This window comes from Haliotis rubra, unplaced genomic scaffold, assembly GCF_003918875.1.
Source record: "Haliotis rubra isolate DU_JTF1 unplaced genomic scaffold, ASM391887v1 Scf338, whole genome shotgun sequence".
NCBI classification, from domain to species: Eukaryota; Metazoa; Mollusca; class Gastropoda; order Lepetellida; family Haliotidae; genus Haliotis; species Haliotis rubra.
Window position 1 is genome coordinate 36,416 of NW_025767011.1, and position 18,332 is coordinate 54,747.

Here is an 18,332-nt window from a genome sequence, read left to right on the forward strand (position 1 = left end):
CTCTCTGTGAGATCACCCCATTGTATTCGGAAAACCACAAATGATCATACATTCTGTCATGTTTTACAGCTGTCGAGGTAAGGGCCCGTAAGTCTCACGAGGCGCTACTTCCGGTAGTGGATTTCCGGTGACATGCGTGTATTGAAGAACCGGTTCTGGTTCCAAATTGCGCGACCGCAAAATGTGACTTCACTAGACTGGACCAAGTGTACTGCCACACTTGTCTGCACAGCTGTTGACAGATATACACGTGCTCTTCATGCAACACAGTCCAAATGTTTTTGCAGCCTGTTGCATGTCATACTTTTCTGAGTCAGACGGCGTGTGTCGAGTATGTTTAGCCAGGACATGACCCTTGTAACAGTGCTATCGCCATTGCCCTAAAACGTTGTTTGTCACCGGAAGTACTAAAGTCTCGCAAAGTGCCGTGACCTACTTTCGGGCCCTACTCCATTGTTGATACTTGCGGATCATTGTATGCATGTTTTGTCGTGTATACTTAGCTATGTGGTTTGTATTTATGAATTTTCTCACTCTTTTAGTAATATAATTATTATTAACATACTTTTTGTTTGTTGCTTCGGTGTTGAACGCCTGAATGGTAATGTATTTGTTATTTAGCGTTCAGCAAGTTTCGAGCTATGGCGGCGGTCAGTGAATCATGGAGACAAAACCATATCATGAGAATCGATCTGAGAAACAGGGATACGATGACAGGCATCCATAATAATAATAACATACAAAATTTGTATGGAGCCCTATATGACTTAGGAACTAAAACACTCACAGGCGAGTCTAACCACACGACCCCGTTAGTCGTGCCTTAAGAAAAGCTTGGGTTGCTGGTGACCAATTTCAATCCGGGTCTTCACGGATTAAGGGTGGAAGTTATGCCTTATGCAGGTTAAGAAAGGCATGATTTCCACCCTTACCCGAAGAGCCCAAGAACATCTGCTCGACAACAGAAGCCCTAGAAACCGAACTAAACCACCTCCGCCATGTCTTCATCCATTATAACCAGTACCCCCAGAAGTTACAGAAGTTAGTTAACAACGTCATTAGATCCACCCTCAACCCAAGAGATAAATCACCCCGTCAGCAATCAGCACCCTTCATAATAAGTATCCCGTATGTCCCAGCAGTCATCCACCAGATAAGACGACCCCTTCAGCAGCAAGCAGGTATAGATGTTCTGTTCCAGAAAGGCAAGTCCATTCAAAACCTCCCCCAAGCCACAGGCAAACCCCCATCAACAACTTAAGAAGACCCCACAGTAGTCTACCAGATCCATTGCCAATGTGGAGACTCTTATATATAGTTTGGCATGAAATGCATGTGGACCCGGTTTTTTGTAAATATCTCTTCATCCAATGATCCAATCGATCTCAAACTGTGCAAGTGGATGTTTTGTCAGACAACCTAATCACATTGTAAATCACCGATTTTATGCATTTGTATTAAAGAATCTGTCTATGTAACTGCCAACAAAATAAACAGCAGAACGCAGACGGCTTGCAGAGGGAGGGAGCCAATGACCTGTAACAGCGGCAGTGTTGGGTCATAAAGGTAAATGCACGTGCAGTTCATGATAGTTACCTGTGCGCTGCACAGTGATAGACCGTTTGGACCATTCACATTGACTACTTCTAGCTGTCATCATGAAAGCTTATTCAGATGATGCTAAACGTTTAATTAGAAATGTGTTGAATTTTTTTGAAAAAGAGAGCAAACGTAGCAAACCGATTTATAAGGTGTCGGAGTACATGAAACGTACAACTTTTGCTCTTGGCATGAACAAGAAAATCGTGCTAAAAATTGTGAAAAATAAACCAACAACCAAGAAACAAAACGTTGTACAAAAAGGTAGGTATCCAAAGTTAGATTCTTTTGACATCATGGTCATCAGAGATGTCATTCGCCGGCTATTTGCTAGAAATGAACACCTGTCCACAAGAAAGTTAAAACACATCCTTGCAGAGGATCACGACATTAATGTTTCTAGGTTTATGCTAAGCAAACTACTGCTCAAATTTAGATACAAGTACAAGAAGGTAGCAAACCAGAAACTTGTAATGTGTGAGAGATCTGATATTGTGAAAATAAGGTGTAACTATCTGAGAGAAATTAAGCAGGCAAGAGAGGATGGGTTCGAACCTATATATCTGGATGAGACCTGGGTCAATGCAAACCATACTGCTGCCAGACAGTGGCTACCCACTGATCCCAGTGATAGTAGGAAAATACCAACAGGCAAAGGTGAACGTTTAATCGTTCTTCATGCTGTTCCCACCGTGGATTCCTACCTGGGTGTGATCTGGTATTTCGGTCAAAGAGCACAGATGGTAGGGACTATCATACAGAAATGAACTCAACGGTTTTGACACAGTATGTTGAGGAACAATTGTTGCCAGCTCTGCCTTACAAAAGTCTTGTCGTCATGGACAATGCTCCCTATCACAGTGTTCGAGATCCAAACAATAGGTGCCCAACTTCCAATACAAAGAAGTCAGATATGCAGCAATAGCTAACAAATAACAATATACAATTTTCAATTAAGGCCACTAAACCACAGTTGTACTCTTTGATTAAACCTAACAAACCTCCACCCACATATAACATTGACAACATGCTACGCCAACACGACCATAAAGTCTTGAGATTACCACCGTACCACTGTGATCTCAACCCAATCGAACTTATCTGGGGAGACCTTAAAAGTACAGTGGCCCGGAAAAATCAATCATTCAAGTTGAATGATGTCAAGCACATTGTCAACACTGCTATATGTGACATTGAGATTGCACGCTGGCATGCATGTGTTGAACATGTCAAGAAGGTGGAGAAAGAGTACTGGCTCAAAGATGGCTTGAAGGAGCAAACAGTTAATCCAGTTGTCATTCGTCTGGACACTGATGACTCCTCTGTGGAAGAATGGAGTGAACTCGATGAAGTTTAATTCTGTTATTATATTTACAGATAATAATAGTATCCAGCCAGATATGCTCAAAGAAATATAACTTCTTTTAACAATGACAGCACTGACTAATTCCAACGACTTATAGTGTAACATGAAACACTCATTTCACATAAAATTATCATGAAAATATAATTATTAACTATCTATATGCTTCAAGCTATTAGAAATACATTGCTTAATTTGGAATGTGAACGACATCAAAACATAACACTTTTGTCTTTATTCTATCTTTTCTTCAGTGAGTGTGCATGATTGTGTGTGCTTGTGTCCGAGAGAACGGGGCTTTAACAGTTGTTGAGTTCTAACCATAGGTGGTCCGATTAATGATTTAGTGTAAAATATACTTTCTGTGTTCTTTTAAATGCATTTCCACTTTAGGTACTGCATAAACAAAATATGACATTAACATTACAAATTTAAAGATTTTAACCTACAGAATAATCCTCACTAATGGGTTTTGTGGTTAATGTTGAACAACTCGGAGAAACAAACTCCGTATGATGGTTAACAGTTGGCACCCACCTTACCCTATTCACGACCTGTGACACCTCTTCATACCTGTCACGTGCATAGCTGACCTACATTGACGAATATTGACCTTTATGACCCAACACTGCCGCTGTTACAGGTCATTGGCTCCCTCCCTCTGCAAGCCGTCTGCGTTCTGCTGTTTATTTTGTTGACAGTTACATAGACAGATTCTTTAATACAAATGCTTAAAATCGGTGATTTACAATGTGATTAGGTTGTCTGACAAAACATCCACTTGCACAGTTTGAGATCGATTGGATCATTGGATGAAGAGATATTTACAAAAAACCGGGTCCACATGCATTTCATGCCAAACTATAGGTGAAACGTCCCGCCTTCTCTCACTACAAATTAAAGAACATAAAATTTACGTCCAGGAAAAAGACTCTAAACCCGCCGGTGTACCCCACTGTGTCCACTTTTCTTAAAACAACAAAATGCCGTCACCCGTAGAACAATAGGGGGATTAGTTATAGTTTGTTTCAAGGTGAGCCTGCTGACACCGTGACACCGTGACCACAAGTAGGAAGAAGTTGATGAGCATATTTCAGAACAAATTGGTCACAGTCATGTTTATATGTGATGAAACGAACCCCCACTTCATCGTTCATCATCATGGCTAATGCTAAAATTGACGTTCAGTACATTGATAATGCACATGGTGGACCAAACATGATTTATCGCAACTAGAAGTGAAAATGAACACGTAAAAAGCTGAAAAAACCCTGGTGATTCCAGATATGTTGATGACATGTTATTGATGTTACTCATGCTGATGTTTCTTAAGATGCATATCACTTGTATGTTTATAAATTATTATTTCAAACTCATTACACTTACGTCTTGCTGAGTTAATATCTGTTACATACTAGTTTATCAATTAAGTATGTAGTTTATGACTTAAGAGTTAAGTATTCCACTGCCCACAAGCCTGATACAGACTATACCCTAACCCCTCTGTTGTTTTAACACTGCCCATTTCCAAAAGTGGGCACAGCGAGAGTAAACCAATCCGCCATAGCCGACCACATCCAAGCCAGCCCTTTGGAACAACAACAACATCCTGGAAACCAACCGCCTCCGTGGTGTAGTGGTTAGAGCGTCCGCCCGGAGGGTTAGGTCTACTAATGCCTACAGTGAATAATGCCTACAGGGAATAATAGCTACAACGTTTGCAGTGACAGCGATACGCTTACCTGCACACAAGTAGATTGTTCCACTTAGTGTGCACTATTGCCTACAAAGGGATTAGGGGAGGCCAGCAAGGAGAGTAAAGAGTAAGATCAAGAGTATTAAATCGTTAGCTAGCTTATGTTTTGATAATTCCATACGCATTTAGTTCTCACACGAGAAGGAAATTGAAGAGTAAAGTAATTAATAGAGAGATTATTAAAGGGAGAAGGAAATGTATTGCTTTAAAATGCTTGTGATACAAATCTTCATTGCAAATCATGGCAAATCCCAAGAAAGTCGAATACTTCACATCACAGAAAGGAGGACAGCAGGTACTCTTGGAGGGATACCGCTACAGACTCAACAACAGGCGACAGACGTGTGTACACTGGAAGTGTGTTCAAGGTGGCTGCTTTGGCAAGTGTACGACAGTCGGACAGTTTGTTCGGAATCAGACCCCACACAACCACCCACAAGAAGACCAGGTAGCCCTGAAGATTGCCAGTTCCCGCGGGTACAGACTGAGACGACGCCAGTTCAGGTGATCTACGATGAGGAGATTTCCCGACTTGACCGAGGTGAAGCAGCAACAGTCAAGTCGTTCCATTCTATGAAGAGTGGACTCTACAAGCAGAGACGGAAGATGATGCCGCCACTTCCCCAGACGCTCGGCGAGGTGAATCTACCCGACTTCTTCAAGGAGACTACAGATGGACTGCCCTTCCTCTGCATTGATGACGGTGATGATGACAAGATTCTCTGCTTTGCCACAAGTGACCGCCTGACCCTCCTGCAAGAAGTGGACACCCTCTACATGGACGGCACCTTCTACTCCTGTCCTCCTCTCTGGGATCAGCTGTACGTCATCCATGGCCTAGTCGGAGGGAAGATGACCCGGTTGGTCTTCTGTCTACTGCCGAATCGTCAACGCCGCACCTATGAACGCCTGCTACGTCTCCTGAACGACAAGATCCAGCAAACAACGGGATCGCCCCTTCAGCCTGATGTCATCCAGACGGATTTCGAAATCGCTGCCATCAACGCTGTTGAGACCGTCTTCCCCAACTGCGACTTTATTAATGAATGTGGTAGTTGACTGTGTGAAAGATGTATATATGTATATATAATCATGAATCAAATTAAGTTTTAATTACATTTTAATCCAAATAAATGATTATGTTTATTTATGTAAATTTATTTATCTCAAAACAAACTACTATGTTAAAGATATGAATAAAGTTTAAGAAAATAAAGAAAAATATGACAACAATGTGAAAGATATGTATATGAATGTACATATGTATATGAATGACCAAATAAAATGTCTCTCAACATAGAAAGTTACTGTTTTCTATATACTGTAGGCATTAGTGCACTTTGAAATAGGACCATGCCACATTATTGAAAGGTTGAAGGCAGGTGCAATCAGCAGCACTGGTGCGTAAAGTTGTTTATTTAACACTGTAGGCATTATTCACTGTAGGCATTAGTAGACTCCACCGCCCGGAGAGCGGAAGGTCGCGGGTTCGATCCCCATACTTTAAAATATGGTACTTGTTGGTCCCTGCCTGGCGCTCGGCATTTAGGGGTACAACAAGGACTAGTCGGCTCGGAGTCAGTATAATGTGTCTGAGTGGGGTATTCATGCTTCACTGCGGCATGGTATCTCAGTGGGCTAAGCACTATAACAAACAGCTTCAGTCTGGGCTAGTACAAGCAGCCGCGCATGCACAACACACGCACACCCGACTGCACGTCGAAATATCCTCAAGCACGACGTTAAACCTAGTCTCAAGCACGACGTTAAACCCAATTTCACCTCACTTCACCTGGAAACCAACCGAGCAGACTACAAGATTAGGACACTTCTTGAAAGCCATATAAATTCAACGCTTCGCCCCCACCATGAACCGTGATCAAGGTTATGTTATCTCCTCAGCCTATCACCACCTAATTAAAGATCACCAGAAATCAACCCATACTTCGTCCAATGGCTTCCATGCTCCCCCCTTGTGTATTGTAATCACAACCAATCAATGTGTACATCCACCTACTCTCTTCAACTCACCATTACCATCTCAGTGTACATCAACTCATCTATTGTATAAACTCATTCTGCATATTGTTTTAATCACTATCACTCTGTACATCAACCTACTCTGCTCAAATCACTAATAAGTAATCCAATGTATATCATCCATGGCTATTGTATATACACACTATGCAGCTATGTATATATTCCCCATGTTATAACTCTTTGTATCACTTGCTTGATAACGGTGTTAGTATTTCGCCGAAACGTCGCACTCATTGCAATAAAGAAGTTGACTATCCATAGAACTTGGTTTTCCTTCACCTATACAACTTCTAAAATGCCTCTCAAAGAAGATATGGTTGGTTGTTTAGCGCCGCACTCAGAAATATTCCAGCAATATGGCGGTCAGTGATCTAGGTAGCGAGTGAGATCTGTTTACTTTCGCTTTGAACAGTAGTCATTTACATAAAGAATTGTTTGTTTATTATATATAGGTACAAGAAAATCAGTCAGGGCGAAACTGGGATTCGGACCCACGGTTACAGTTTTCTGGCACAGCTAGCTAGTTGCAGGCCCTTACATAAACGGCTCCCCATGCCCTCTCACTAATGTATGACGTACCGCCATCTTGTTTTCACAGCGATAAGTGTGTCATTTAATATGACTTCCATGGAGAATAAAGTTATCGTTATCACAGGTGAGCTTTAGACTTGGAGAGGATCCATTTGGATATAATAACAGCTTAGTAATATTTGACAGTCCCAAACAAAGAAACTCTTGGCATAAAACTTAAAATATTGTTTCTTAATAAAACTACACTGAGTCAGAACGCACCAGTGACGGTAGATAAATTTCGTATTTAATTTTGAAAGATATTTTAGAAAAGGAAACTGATTCGAGTCTAGGTAAATATACAGTATATTTATATAGCATTAGGGAGTATTGGGTAACCCGATAAGGTGATTCTGTCCGATGTCTTCTTCGGGTATGATGCGTTAAAGACACACTATCACGCCACACTTCTCTAAAATGTATCTTGCATTTCTCTCATTAATACCAACTATCAGCGAAGCAACATATAATTTATTCCTAAAAAAACGTATTAAGATTACAATTTGAAATTAAAAAGTTCGAAAGAATTAATGCAACGTTGCATTAAATCGACTCTCGCGCTCTCGGAACTTTATTTCAAGCGAACCCCATAGAGTTATGTCCCTTGGAACGCTCTTTACGAATATCCTAAAACGCAACTTGTGATTGAGGCCACTTCGGCAAACACCAACAACACCGCGTGCGACAGTTTTCGATGTACGGAGCAATCGTTTACATTCCATATATGGCATGTGTTATCTGTTTGGAAGCTGTTCGCCTTGAAGTTTCAATTCACGATTTAAGGCAATTCGTAAGAGATAATACCTATTTTATTGTATAAATAGGAAGCTAAAGTGAGTGCATATGTCCCAATATATGTATTATAGGCCACAATGAACAAAAGCGTGACATTGTACCTTTAACACTACGCCATCATACTTGCAACAAAAGCTTTTACAGATGACGCACACGTGGAAACATTCCTATTTTCCCGCGTATTACTGTGAGTGCCTGTATGGTAGCTGGAATTTGGTTATTTCTTACACACTGTCCAAATACTAAAGTATGGCAACACGTGAATCTCGTCTAATCATATAAACGATGAAAAGCTATCAACAAACTGTCGATGGTTAACAAATATAATGGATACCCATTGGTTCGTTATGATAATGTGTACAGTGAATGAGTGTATTTCGCACCCCTCGGATAAAGAAGATCCCTGTGTATTGTAAATGACAGTGATCAAACAGTGCAGTCTGACATTATAATTATACGATATTTATAAAGCGCACATATCCAGGCAACTAGTGCTTGCTCAAAGCGCTGGTATTTTTTCCCTCGATCATTGGATGTCAATCTCAACGGCACATCGTGTTATCAATCTCAACACTTGCAGCATGCAAATAATTAAAAGTAATCGTGACGAACGCGACGAATGTCATCGTATCCCATCTATCGATGATCATGTTGCTTATCACTGGATTGTCTGGTCCAGACTCGATTATTTACAGACCATCGTCATTTAGCTGCAATAGTGCAGGGTGCGGCGTCAAAACAAACAAACAAACAAACAAACTAAAGCGCAAACGCTGTGTAGAGTTGTCCCCCTTGGATACGCCAGAAACCTGTGTTGTAAGATCGAATCCGGTTTGCAAAAGATTATGATTGTCTACCATACCAGAACTGTACTTAACACATTGTGCCCATATCGGAAATCGAACCCCACCCATCCCACCATCCCACTGCAGTCAGGCTTACTTTCTGAATATTGAAATAGATCATAGAAGAGCTGCCATGCTCAGTGAGGGAATGAGAGAGTTTAGTATTACGCCGCTATTAACAATATTCCAGCAATATCACGGCGGGGGGACACCAGAAATGGGCTTCACGCATTGTACCCATGCCGGGAATCGAACCCGGATCGTCAACGTGACGAGCGAACGCTTTAACCACTAGGCTATCCCACCGCCGTGCCCACAATATCAACGTTTGCTGATACTGAACAGAATAGAATTTTAAAGCGTTTTGAAATGTATGCATTATATTCACATCATCCGTAGTATGTCACTAACTCGCCATTTCATTTTTGTTTTATTAGTTTTTACATTTTTGTTTTATCTTTAGTAAGTAAAAATTAAAAACAAGTTTTCAACGTACACACGTTTTACCTGACACAATTGCGATAAGGATTACTGTGCCAAAATAATGTCAAGGACTGATAACCATTAATAAATACAGACATGCGAGAATATACGAGAACATTTCAGCGGACTGAAAGATTCAAGATGGCGACGGCCTTTTAGTGTCGTCTGTTTGTCTGTTCTGGGCGCTGCGTTCTCTACCTGCCCTCACACAATTCCGGGTCTGAAGAGATGGTCTCGTGCTTCAACTTGGCCAGGGAGTCGGGTAAAATTACTTTTTTAACCTTAGTGACTTTCCGGGTTCGAACTCGTCTCCAGCAACCTAGGCTTCCTGTAAGAGATGACTAACAGGGTCGTGGTCAGGCGAGTTGACCTGGGGCTCGTTCAACAAAACTAATTTAACGCGGAAGTGACGTAACTCTAATACGTTGACATAGGCTTACGCGATAATCCTCTCGCTAAGATCCCTTAGACTGACTGACTGAGTTTGGCTCTACGCCTCTTTTAGCAATATTCCAGCAACATCACGGCGGGGGACACCAGAAATGGGCTTCACACAAGATCCCTTAGAGGAACGAAGCCTATACTGATATAAATTAAGTGAATTATCGAATTGCATAAAACACGCAAAAAGAAGTTTGCACTTTTTAGATTTTTAGAAAAGCGTTCGACCGTGTATGCAAATTAGGACTGTGGAATAAATTAGTTCTATATGAAATGCAAAAAAAGAATGCATTAATGTAATTATAAATATGCATAAAGGTATAAAGTCTTGCATAGTTTATGATAAGGAATTCACTGGTGTAAGACAAGGCGAAGACGTATCTCCCTTTCTTTTCTCAATGTTCTATGATGCAGAGGGATATCTGTACAGCACGATGTGCAGGGTGTGTATTATGGATATGTTCTTAATTTATGTGGGGCGGTGGGGTAGCCTAGTGGTTAAAGCGTTGGCTCGTCACGCCGAAGGCCCGGGTTCGATTCCCCAAATGGGCACAATGTGTTAAGCCCATTTCTGGTGTCCCCCGCCGTGATATTGCTGGAATATTGCTAAAAGCGGCGTAAAAACTAAACTCAGTCAGTCAGTCTTAATATATGTTCTTCTAATATGGCGGACCACAGTCTGGAAGCACCAAAGTTCAGTTCAGATCTATTCTTCATGGAGTGTCTTGAATATATATTTACTGACTTTACTTTATGGTCATAAATCTTGACTATTGCTGAGTCTGACGTTGAACAATAAACAAACAAACGAACAAACAAACAAAAGCTTCTATGATCTTTATTGTACCGTTCCCATTGAGCAGGATTAATAAATGTCCAAATAAACATATCCTGTTCTTCATGCATACGTTACAAAACTGATAACCGAAGCGAGATATTTCTGGCTCACACGGGCCATTTCGATGTTTTTTAATGATTTCAAAATCAAAATTGTTTGTGATCCTTCCCCTGAATCCTAGTTTCTGTCAATCCCTATGTTTGTCAGGTGTCATGATATTCAACAGGAGGAGATGTTCAGTTGTGCTGACGCCCAATGCTGTTGCATTGAAATATAACGGGATGTACGTTTCATGTCAATTTAATGCCTTTACACTCTGTTTCGAGGTCTCCCGTTTGAAGTATATGTATAGCTTAAAAGCGTTGAGACAATTTCTTGGCATTTTCGAAATTTGCGAAACATGGGTATGTAGGACGAATGTAAATTTTTATTTCGATATCGCAAACTCTCCACCCTGAATCAAAATTTCTGCTCAATAAACATAAATGCAAAGGCGGAGTTGTAAGTCACTAGCTCTTGTTACGTAAAGAAGTGCAATTACAGAATGGAAAATAACCCCAAACGGCAGAACAATTAGCAATTAAGTCCAGTTTCTTGTCGATGTTTGACGCTCGGAAATATAGAATACGAATAAATTTATAGCTTGACTTTGTAAAACCGGTGGATCTGTTGATAGTGATCAATTCAAAGTATAATGGGGAGGTGTACTTTGTTTTTAACATAGAGGCATGATAGATAAGATAGTATATATCACAGGAAATCGACCTAACAGGCCAAAATATGTAACTGACAAAAACGTGTCAGTGACTGACCTACTTTAGGGAGTCACAAGCGTGAGAATTAAAAATTATGTGCTGCACGTGCGAAGAGACCAGGCCATAGACGGTTTCTGTATCGTGATGTTGTTTTGTCTTGGTATGTTGTGAGTGAGTGAGTGAGTTTAGTTTTACGCCGCACTCAGCAATATTCCAGCTATATGGCAGCGGTCTGTAAATAATCGAATCTGGACCAGACAATCCAGTGATCAACAGCATGAGCATCGACCCGCGCAATTGGGAACCAATGACATGTGTCAACCAAGCCAGCGGGCCTTACCACCCGATCCCGTTAGTCGCCTCTTACGACAAGCATGGGTTACTGAAGGTTCATTCTAAATATAAGTGAGTTGAGGTATGAAATCACGATCAAGAATATCGACTTGTAGCGACGTGCATGTACATGTTTTTTTAGCTGCGTGTACTAACTCGGGAAAGGCTTTTGGGTAGCCTAGTGGTTTGAGTGTTCGCTCTTCACGCCTAAGACCCGAGTTTTATTCTACACATGGATACACTGTATAACGCCCATTTCTAATGATTCTGGGCGAGTTGTGAGTGAGTGAGTAAGGTTTTACTCCGCTTTGAGCAATGTTGACTTTACAAATTTTACGTGAAGCGTACTTACTTTTTTCCGTCACTATATGAACAAACGTAAATCAATCACTCGCAACAACGAGTCTGTCTTGTTCCATTGAAGATCAGATTGGAATTAAGATTCCCGATCAAAGCACCGAAGCTATAGGCCTTGAAAACAAGATGTATATCGTTTATATCGGTCAGTCTCCATGTTCGTTAAAGTGCTCACACCTTCAACCGTTCCCAGAAACCCGCACTCAACGCCAGGGTGGTCATCACTGAACACGTCCTCCTGGACGAGTCACCACCAGAACTCCACAGCATCATCATCGAGTCACGTGGTCGCCTGGTATGGAGCCCGGATGGAGACTACAACGTCACGACCCAGTTCATCCTCATCAAGGGCCAGATGGACATCGGCAGCGAGGACTGCAAGTTTCCAGCGCGGGCTCACGTCACCCTCACAGGTGAGACGGAAACTTTCGAGTTCTAGAGTGTTTAATTTCCATTCCGGGAATTATATGCTTTCTGTAAATGGTTGCACAAATAATCTTAGTTGCTTTAAGATGTTACATACCGAAGGCAAGAATAACCAGCTGTATTAGGGCGAGACTGGAAAATAACAGTACCACAACTAGGGCTGGCTATCGATCATAGAGATCGATAATCGTTAACTAGATATCGATTGATCATCGATAAATATTGGAGACGTAACTTTTAGCAAAACTTTAAAAGTAATGAATAGATTTAACATCACTGGTGAGTGGTAACATGCTTGTGCATAGATTATTAACAAAACAGTGTCCTGAACATAATTTAGAGGCAGACCATGAATAAAGTCCTAAATTTGTATATTGTATGAAAAAACTAAACTTTTTTCTATCACGAAAGTTAATGTACGATATTATCGATATCACAATTTTCATATCGATAATCATCAGTAATCCTTCCTATCGACGACATTTCCGATTATCGATCATTTCAGCCAGCCCAAAGCACAACACATCTGTCCATGCGACCTGGCCACGGTTACACTCACTCACCCGAGCCCTGACCACCCGATATCGATTTACATTATAAAGCAATGAGGGGAATCGTATTCACTCGCAATCTCAGTGATAAATTTTTTGTGTAATATGACGAATGCAATTCATAGTGGTCAAAGGTGGTTAAAGACGCTTTGTACTCATTATTATAGGATATTTATATAGCACATATCCACGCAACTAGTACATGCTCAAGGCGCTTGAGTGTTCCATTGATCAACGGATGTCTATGTTTTTCTGGCATTCTTTTAACCAACTCAACTCCCTGGGGAGTATTCAACTCATGCAGCCTGTTAGGTGCAGATGGTTGTCACACAGCCTCATCCTCATTTACAGCTGGTGAACTGGGACACATAGTCAGGGTATTTTGTCCAATGATACTGCACGTTACTATACCCGCAACTAGGTGTCTGCACGTGTTCTTGTGTCCACCATCTGGTCACCTACCGTCGGGTAGTGGGTTCTTTTAGGTGCACGGGGTTGTGTACTCCTCACTAGAGGTTGTGACAACACTGAAAGAGCCTGCAAGTAATGTTAGCTCCAAGCTTTTTACACCCGGTCACAAGTGGGGATCGATCTAGACACCTTTCGCTCAGTAGCGCAGCGCCTTAGACTGCTCGCCCACCATGCACCTTGTAATGCAGTTATTCTGTCATAATATGACCATTTCCTTTGTAATATGAAACTTTTTTTATAATATATATATTAAGTATCTATAATTTCATTTACATGTGTCAATATCGAAGTTATGTTTGTACAACCCCACCCGTTTCTAGGCATCCGCGGCTCTTACAAAGTGACCCTGGGCGAACACCTGTTCGGAGAGAAGTTTATCGGGGGTGGCCCCGGGTGGCACACTGGAGATGCACGGGGAGGAGAAACTTCCCTGGACCAAGCTGACCAAGACGCTGCCCAAGCTGGACGCTAGCCATGGCCTCCTGTACGATCATTTGGTAAGATTACAAGAGTGAGGGGCATTCTGAAAGATTTCAAATCTTGCTATCCATGACGTCAAAAGATCATGTCAAGTCAACTACTGACGGCGGGTTAAGGCTAGGGCGCCGTTGTACACAGCGGTCTTAGCGCTAAGGGAGTGAGTAAGTATGGTTTTACGCCGCTATTAGCAATATCCCAGCAATATCACGGCAGGGGACACCAGAAATGGGATTCACATTTGGTACCTATGTGAGGAATCGAACCCAGGTCTTCTGCGGGACGACCGAACGCTTTAACCACTAGGCTATCCCACCGCCCCCTCAGCGCTGAGGTGACCGTAACTCCCATACCCAAACATAGACTTTTGGTAGTCTCGGCACTAAGGTTGTTTCGTACAACGGCACCCTAGTCCCCACTCGCGGTACCTCACTCACGTTTTAATTCTTGACACAAGTTATTTGGAATTTGGAGCACGGGAGCACGCCTTATCTTACCTTCCAGAGTTGCTTCCCTTGTTCGTGCCAGAAACCTATGATTGTGGGTTCGAATCCCTGATTATGTTTGTTTGTTTATCAGCGGGATGGTGGTCCCCTGCCATGATATTGCTGGAATATTGCTGAACGCGGCGTAAAACTAAACTCATGCTTTAATTTAGACACTTCTTAGATATGCATAAATATTTCCCACTTTATGCTGACGCGTCGTTATATTACTGAATCACTACCTGAAGCGGCACAAAACACAACTCATTCACTCTGTACAAATCATAATTGTGAAAGGTATTGTACATACAGGAAATTACAGATGACTCAACAAATCAGTATCTGTTGAAATGAGCATAGCGCATTAAAACATCTTGCTGAATCCCTTTAACATTTGACGACCTCGGTAACAGACCAGCAAGCATAAAGATGAAGGCAGCTGGAAGGATGGCATCAACGCCTACATCTTCGACGGCAACACCGGCAACTTCATACAGTTTGCGTCTTATTATCTCGGGGAGTACGACAAATACCATTACAAGTCCGACCCAGCAGCCCTGGCTGGCCTCATTAATGGTAAGTGAAAATAATAATATTATTATTGATGGAATAGATTAAAGAATTAACACCTGGATTAACATCCAGTCTTTGAAATGAAAACATGTATTTAACAGATTAAGGGTTGTTAGATTATTCAAAATAAAATAGAAGAGAAAGGACCGTAGTGGTTCTCTCAATTTTAGAGAGTTATCTAGACTTAACAAACGTCTGACCCGTGAAGATCCGGGTTAGAATTAATCTTCAATAACCCATGCTTGTCATAAGAGGCAACATATGGGAACGGTGATCAGGCTCGCTTACTTGGTTGACACATGTCATCGTATCCCAATCGCGTAGATCGATGTTCATGCTGTTGATCACTGGATTGTCTGGTCCAGACTCGATTATTTACAGACCGATGTCATATAGCTGGAATATTGCTGAGTGCGGTGTTAAACAACAGACCAACCGACCAACGTCTGTAGACTTGTATGTGCTCTGGTGGATATATTGGTTTGAGGGGGTGTAGGATGGATTACGTCCATGTGTTGTTTTTTTAATGCACTTACATATCCAAGAAAATGGCACCACGTCAGTAACAGAATTCGTTCCAACAGAAGGCTATCATATTTGAATGAACTGCACGAAGATTGAAGCGCTCGGGGAATCGAAGATCCATTCAAAGGAGAATTGCGATTGTCGTAGCGCTACGATCGCTTGGTGGAACGGTTTATCCTACTCCGATGGTATGGCCAAGTCGTTGTTCATAGTATAAATCCTAGGTTTGACAAATCCATACCCGTTTACTGACTCGCTCTGATAAAGCTGGGATGTTGGTGACTGCAGGAGTAAACATTATTCATTCAGCTGAACAGACTCTTACACGGCGGGTCACAAATCAAACCTTTTCCAGACATAGAAAAGACGTTGGGATCAATCTTAGCTCCTGGACTTTAACAAACGCTTATGGTCGCATTAACGCTAAGGTCGCTTTGAGCCAGTGGTCCCATAACCATAGTACTTTTCTTTTTTTTTTTTTTTACTGTGATGGTATTACAAAAAACAGTATTTAATGTGCCAGTATGCAAAGTGTTAGCATTTAATGTGCAGTAATTTTTTTTTATTTTATTTTTTTTTTATAATTTTTTTTATTCCATTTCAAGTCTCACATAAAATACATATGGCAAAGAGGACAACAACGAAATATATATGTATATAGCTTCAGTGATGTTTTGCAAGGTTCTATATGACATAAAAGACAGTTTTGCAAACATATACACACACGCGCACACATACATATATACATATACATACATATGTACATACATACACGCATGTATACATATATATAAATATAACATCATGAGATTACAACAATTACATAGATACATAAGATGTCATTAAAGTTTCTGTGGAGGGAATATGAAATTGGAGGGGTAAGGTTGAATAGTATGGTTGTAGTGAGTAGGGTCTGGAGGTCTCAGCTGATATTATAAGTAGAATTTAATGTTTAGCACATAGTAAGGTATATAAATGTTTCCATTTCCTTATAAAGGGATCTAAGCTATTGTTTTAACCATAACCATAGTACTTATTGTTCTTGATCCTATGCCACAAATCGTCGATTTGCAGCACTTCCGTGAATTTTCCTTCAGTGACCCATGCTTGTTGTAAAAGGCGGCTAAAGGGATCGGGTGGTCAGACTCGCTGACTTGGTTGACACATGTCATCTGATCCCAATTGTGTAGATCGATGCTCATTCTGTCAGCCATTTGTTTGCGTGATCCATAATCGATAATTTATGCAAAATTATACGTGATAAAGCTTGAATGTCGCTGATTAAGGCGATATGCAAAACTCAATTCAAAGCTGTGTGTAGAATACAGTACCTACTGACCTCTCCGCCTCCGTGGTGTAGTGGTAAGAGCGTCCGCCCGGAGAGCGGAAGGTCGCGGGTTCGATCCCCGACCGCGTCATACCAAAAGACGTTAAAATATGATACTTGTTGGTCCCTGCCTGGCGCTCGGCATTAATGGGTACAACAAGTACTGGTTGGCTCGGAGTCAGTATAATGTGTCTGAGTGGGGTATTCATGCTTCACTGCGGTATGGTATCTCAGCGGGCTAGCACCATAAAACCAGCTTCAGTCTGGGCTAGTACAAGCAGCCGCGCATACACATACACACGCATGCACGTCGTCATATGAGCGAAATATTCTCGAGCACGACGTAAAGCCCAATTCCACCTCACCTCATAGTTATTGTATATTTAAGATACTATCAACGGCGAAGGTTAGGAATCGTGGGTTCGAATCTTAGATTCTTCTCGATAATACTCTTTCGTTATCTGGACCATACAAGTGTGTACGTCTTATTATATCGCTTGGTTACCTTAGCTTTCTTCCACATAGAACGATAAAGACTTAAGTAGCACTCAATGCAGCATTAAACCCACACCCTCACTCACTCCAGGTGACCGTATATTCATCACGTCCACGGACTACTTGTGGGAACAACTGGAGACGGCCACTGTGAAGAAATGTACCACGTGTCGTCACGACCAAGTACAGATTGACCGTATGTAGACTGTCCTTTACTTGTTTTCACGTGTCTACACGTGTCTGCTTTTGTCATAGATTCTGTGTTCACAAGTGCTACACCATCCTCATTCTTTTTGGTTAATCCTACTGGATCCATTCCCGCGGTTTTTGCAATCGCAAATTACCCGCCCTTCTTTCCCAGCAACATTGTACGGACCAATCAACGCAAGAGAATGGGTAAGGGAGGTAACTCGTATATCCTCGACATCAAAGCCATCGCCAATTTGAAAAGACATTTCCATCAAAAGATTTTTGGGGCTTCTTTTGCATGTCGATCAGTTTTCGATATTGAATATCTGGCAATATCTTGACTATCTTGAGATTGCTGGAACCACGTGAATGGATCCAAGCATTAGTGCTGATTCTTGAAAAGGTGTGTTTGGATTGTACATCTACTGTGTCGTGCTACATCTATACCAACAATAAAGCTAAATTAACTGATTGTAAGAAGACGGAATTGAAATAGGTTTAATTTCATTCAAGTGAACGTTTAAAACTAAATTCTTATTTACCACCAATCACAGCATTAGTGTAAAAGCATTTCTCGCAAGTAATTGGTTGGGCAGGAGTGCACAGTATGTCGAATGATCGTGAGTTATCGTTCGTGG

The 18,332-nt window shown here is 41.4% G+C and overlaps 1 protein-coding gene across 1 annotated transcript in view; it reads left to right on the forward strand.

The window, feature by feature from the left end:
- The first annotated feature begins 7,114 nt into the window (after nt 1–7,114).
- The window catches only part of LOC124284484 (cell surface hyaluronidase-like), a 31,825-nt gene continuing 20,607 nt past the window's right edge, over nt 7,115–18,332 (forward strand). The window contains 7 exon segments of the mRNA XM_046720558.1: nt 7,115–7,120; nt 9,546–9,713; nt 12,369–12,588; nt 13,944–14,002; nt 14,004–14,120; nt 14,999–15,161; nt 17,546–17,701. Coding sequence (XP_046576514.1) covers nt 7,115–7,120; nt 9,546–9,713; nt 12,369–12,588; nt 13,944–14,002; nt 14,004–14,120; nt 14,999–15,161; nt 17,546–17,701 — 889 coding nt within the window.